Here is a 5,519-nt window from a genome sequence, read left to right on the forward strand (position 1 = left end):
TCACCATGGAGAAGTTCAAGCACTGCTTGGATTTGCTCCAGGTCTTTCATTGCTAGATGAAGACAAAAGGTTTCCCCAAAAGCTAACAAGGAGTTGAAGTTGAAGTCAATGAGATTTTGTCGTCAAGGTGGAGTTTGTTGTTAAAGTGACTTGAAATCTCTGAAGACGTCTACAAAGATGTACAAGACTGTGTAAGGCGTACAAGGCTTTTACTGGGCTTTTACTAGGCTTTTGTAGAGACCGACTCAAGGCAACTTAGGGTTAGGGTTTTGGGGGTGTAGGCGGCGCAGCCGCCTGTACGGTGTAATAGATTCTAGAAGATTCACAAGATCTTTTGTTTCCTATTGTATTGGGTTTTTTGAGGCCTATATAAGAAGACTAGGGGATTGTAAGGTTGTTAATCAGATTAATAATATAAACCCTAGACAAAGGGTATTCGCCTCAAGAACACTCTGTTTCTCTTTTCAAAGTCTTTCTTATTCTGTTTCTGTTCATCCGAATTCACAACACTTTCTCTCTCGATGAACATGCGACGGCGATTTCTGGAAAACTCGAGACCTAAACCGGTTGCTCTGATTTAATAATGCACCTTCAATTTTTTCAAAATTGGTTATCTCTCGTTACTGGAATCAAATCCAACTACGGTATGATTGCTCAACCATGGAGGGTTTCGAGATTTATTTTTCTTATTTAATGACTTTGTGATGCAGCGCATCTTTGCTTTGATCACGCCTCCCATGAATCTCGTCGTGATCAGGCCTCTTTATTATTTCCCGTTTTGGGTTTCATTCTTATGGGCTTTATCTACGGTTGGACTTTATATGTTAGATTAGCCTCTTAACTATGCTAGGGTTTTGTTTTGTGAACTTCTTATTTAAGGAGTCGTGAGACTCTTTTGTATGTAAATATTGATTATTAAATAAAGAGTTGTTTTAATAGAGCTTTGCCCTAAACCTAGAGAGGAGGACTCTCAATCCTAAGAGCTTGTGTTCAAGCCCTATCCTTATTGCTTTTTCGTCAAGTTACGTAGATCTAGCGTTCTCGTCCGTCATTAAGCTTCTGCTCTCCATTAGTTGGTATCAGATTCATCATGGTAGTTTGATTTCTTTCCGACTATGTCTCTTCAAAACATGACATGGGATGCATTAAATATTTCTGACTTTCATGGCGGAATTTCTAGTGATTCGTTATTAGAGTGGCTCATGGAGGTTGAAGAAATTTTGCAGTTTCACAAACTTTCGGATGATCAATTGGTTTCGTTTTTGGTGACAAAATTTCGAGGACAAGCCGCATCATGATGGCAACAGTTGAAGACTACACGCAAGAGAGCTGGGAAAAATCCTATCAAATCATGGGATAAACTTAAGAAGAAACTCTGTGCAACCTATTTTCCTCGTAATTATGGCAGTATGGTGTTTAATCGTTTGAGAAACTTGAAACAAAAAGCACTATTTGTGGATGAGTACTCAGAGAATTGTCATCTTGAGGGCAAAGACTTCGTCGATGAGCTTAGACACGATGTTGAGTTATCCACTAAGAAACAAGTCTATAATGATTTTTTTTTTTTGAATGTAATGTTAAATTATATTCAAAAAGAGATCTTTGGTACAGCTAGTGCATCTGTTTTTTATGCGTTCAGAAAGAGTATACAAAAATCATATTCTAGAGCCTAGCCATATGAGTAAACCGTCCTCGTAACGCCGATCCCCATGAGTGCTATCGCCAAAAGTTGATCCCTGATCTGCTTGTCAATTTGTTGAATAAGTCGAGAGGGAGGGTTTGGTGGTTCGCCGTGCTTCCTCCCATTTCTCTCATGCCAAAGGGTGTATACCGTTGCCTGAAGAACAGAACGGGCTAGATAGCAAATCTTTTGATCTGGCCAGTTACTACACGCTGCATCAACCACTGAGTTCCAGCTTGTGGAGAAACAGTTCTTATAAATATTCTTTGCAGAAGCTTGCCATACCTCTGAGGAAAAATGGCATGAGAAAAACAAATGGTCACGAGACTCTGCAGTGTTGTTGCAGAAAACACAATTCCCCGGGTCGATGCGAGACCATTGCGCTACTCGATCCCCTGTTGAGAGTCTATTTTGGGCCGCCAGCCAAGTACAGAAAGAGTGTTTTGGCGTGCAGTGACTGAACCAGACGCCCTTGTGCCAGTTCACCTCTGCAACCGGATTACGTATCTGCTTCCAAGTCTCTTTAGTTGAAAAATTTGGATGAAACTTTTCATTTTTCCCTCTCCAAAGGACAACATCCTCGTTGGCGTTTCTGTGGTCTCGTGTTGAATCAATTTCTGCTTCGATCTGAGTCAATATTTGGAGTCGGTGTCTTCGTTGACGCCGTGTACCCCAAGCATCTGCCACTGTCATATGAATACTTATCCCCAACTCAATAACACCTCTCTCCCCTGCCACATCCAGCAAACGACCCAGGCTCGACCAAGTATCAAACCAAAAAGACGTTCGGAGACCATTATTTACCTCTGTTTTACACAGACTTGCCGCCAGAGGCCTAAGTTTTAGTAACTTCCTCCACATCCAGGACCCAGCAGTAGTGGATTGGGGAAGTGACCAAAAATTTTTCCGCTTAAGAAGAGTGGTTGTTAGCCATTTGACCCACAACGAGTCCCCCCCTGACACAATACGCCAAATTAACTTCAAACAACCAACATTATTCATGTCTGTCAGCGACCGTAACCCCAACCCCCCTTCAGTTCTTGGCCTGCAGACATCACTCCAAGCAACTTTTTTTTTATGATGATTTAAATCCGGGCCAGACCACAGAAAAGCTGCGCATAACATATCTACCTCCTGGATACACTTCCGCGGTAGCCTGAAAGCAGATAACCAAAAATTACAGATGCTCCATAACACTGATTGTATCAAATTCAATCTACCAGCAAAAGACAGGAAACGAGCTGTCCAAGAACCAATTTTCTGCTTTATCTGGTCAATAAGGGGCGCGTAATCCGACTCAGTGAGACGTTTAGTGACCAAGGGCAAACCTAAATATCTCACCGGGAGCTGACCTACTGCAAAACTAAAGCTGTTCATTACTTCTTGGCGTTCAAACTCATTCAACCCTCCCAAATATATTATCGACTTCTCCATACTTATCCTCAAACCCGAAATCTTCGCAAACTTTTCAAAAACCGAGACAATGTCTTCAATAGACCGCACCTGTCCATCAGACAGCACCATGATGTCATCTGCAAAGCTCAGGTGAGTAACGCCAAGATCTTTGCAGTGGGGATGGTATCCGAAAGTAAGTCCAGCCTCCTTATCCAACAACCGAGACAACACATCCATGACAATCACAAACAAATAAGGGGAGAGAGAGCAACCTTGTCTTAAACCCCTCGAGTTGTTAAAAAAACCTGCAAGTTCTCCATTGACTTGAATCGAGAACGAAGCTGTTTTAACACAAAGCATAATCCAGTGAACAAACTCTTGCGGGAGATCTAAAGCAGTGAGAACATTCCGAAGGAAAGGCCACTGCACAGAATCGAAAGCCTTAGATATATCTATTTTGATGGCACACCGGTGGGAAATGGTGCCTTTATGGTAGTCCTTTACAAGTTCAGTAGCTAAAAGAACGTTCTCAATCAGTAGACGATCTTTAACAAAAGCGGACTGGTTTCCAGCAATGAAAGTAGGCAAGAGGAGCTTCAATTTGTTTGCCAATATCTTTGAGATCACTTTGTAGATTACATTGCAACATGAAATGGGTCTATAGTCCTTCATTTCCCTTGCCTCCTCCTTCTTGGGAATAAGAGCAAGAATAGTAACATTAGCACCCTTGGGGAGGAAACCTTTGATGAAGAAGGATTGGATTGCAATCACAAATTCCGCCTTGATTACATCCCAAGCAGCCTTAAAAAACTCCACAGTGAACCCATCCGGCCCCGGTGATTTATCCGATGGCATAGAGAATAGAACTGACCGTATCTCCTCCGCAGAGACAGGCCGAGTGAGGTTGTTCTGTTCTGCCAAAGAACAGCGTAGCGGTATTAAGCCTTTCAAATCTTCCACCGTAATGCTCTCATAGTCTGAGGGAGTATATTGTAGAAATTCCCTAAAGTGACGCTCAGCTTCACTCTTGAGTTTATAATGAATTTTCGAGTTTTATTGTTCAAGATAATGCAGATTTTGGATCAGAGGTCGTGCATAAGTCATCTGAATTTGTGTTCAAAAAAAGCTGTGATTTTTGTCACGCTAATCAACTAGAAGAAGACGTCGAAGATAATTTTGGATCAGACGTTGAAGAACAGAAGGGTGTTGTCGACGATGAAGGAGATGCTGATCTTAACAACATCAAGGATGATGGTCTTCTAAGCTTAGAAGAAAATAATTTTGCTGTCAACACAGGAAAAGTAGACGAAGTCGATAATGACAAAGCCACATCAAATAAGATATACTATCTAAATTCTTTTGTTGATGATGACGAGTGTGAGTCACATGGTGATTATAGTCGAGACAAGGAAGTACTCTTTGATTTTGCAGCACAGAAGACTCTCATTGAAAATGTTCTTACTACGACTGATAATAGTTGTGATGAAGACACCAAAAATATAGATTTCGTCGAGATTGAAAGGGTACTACACACAAACTTTTCACCAATCGAATTGGTTGAAGTCATCGACCTATTTAGCAAGGAGGAAGAGATTCACCAATGAATGAAAGAACCCATGTGGATTCCATAGATTCAACCGATTTTCATCGGCAGCGTAACAGTGAGCCGCCAGATCCTGGTCGCAACAGCGGTGTTAAAGACATAAATGGAGAGATTCTTTTCACGAGGTTTGCAACTGTATCCATCAATCTAGTTGCTTATTCATGGGGTATTTCAGACCTTAGACTAGGACACAAGGTTCTACTTCCAATGGTCAAACATCATAGTTACATTGTTCCTTGGCCAATAGTATATCACAAGACTGGAGCAGTTCTACACTTTGTGTACTACAAGAAAAATTCAGAGGATGAAGAATCACGTGAGGGTATTTCGCTGACGGAAGTTATGAAGTGGACTTTTGGAAACAAAACTTCATTGACAAATCTTTCTTGTTGTCAACATGATGTATATGGCGAGGACATGCATTATATTGATATTTTATTTTCCATTAGGGATTTGAATATCACTAAGGGGCAAATGGTGGATTCATGTGCTGTAAATAGCGTAATTATGATGTTATTTTCACGTGAGTTGATGAGAGTGACGTATACGGTCATTAATCCCATGTGCCTCCTTATTTGGACTGAAGCAAAAACTACAGAAACTTGTGAACGGAAAACAAAGATTCAGCTGTTGTTTGCTGTGGAAGAGTGAACAGAGTCAGAGGAGTGATAGTCAAATTGTTTGCACGTGTTCTAGTAATTTTGTGTTGCTCTGTTCTCGGTCAATCTTTCGCTTTGTGAGTGTTGTTTTCCCTCGTATCGATGCTATTGGTACTCTCCCGATCAATTCCCAAGGCGGAAAGAATGTGGAATGGTGCTTACAATGGTAATATTAACGGCA

General features: G+C 41.2%; 1 protein-coding gene across 1 annotated transcript; it reads right to left on the reverse strand.

The window, feature by feature from the left end:
• Window positions 1,670-3,748, reverse strand: LOC109129106. The gene is made up of 3 exons (XM_019236733.1): window positions 2,863-3,748; window positions 2,503-2,637; window positions 1,670-2,412 (listed from the first exon to the last, which is right to left on the reverse strand). Exons 1-3 carry the CDS (start codon window positions 3,746-3,748, stop codon window positions 1,670-1,672), a joined length of 1,764 nt encoding a protein of 587 aa, XP_019092278.1.

This window comes from Camelina sativa, chromosome 15 (genome assembly GCF_000633955.1).
Source record: "Camelina sativa cultivar DH55 chromosome 15, Cs, whole genome shotgun sequence".
NCBI lineage: Eukaryota > Viridiplantae > Streptophyta > Magnoliopsida > Brassicales > Brassicaceae > Camelina > Camelina sativa.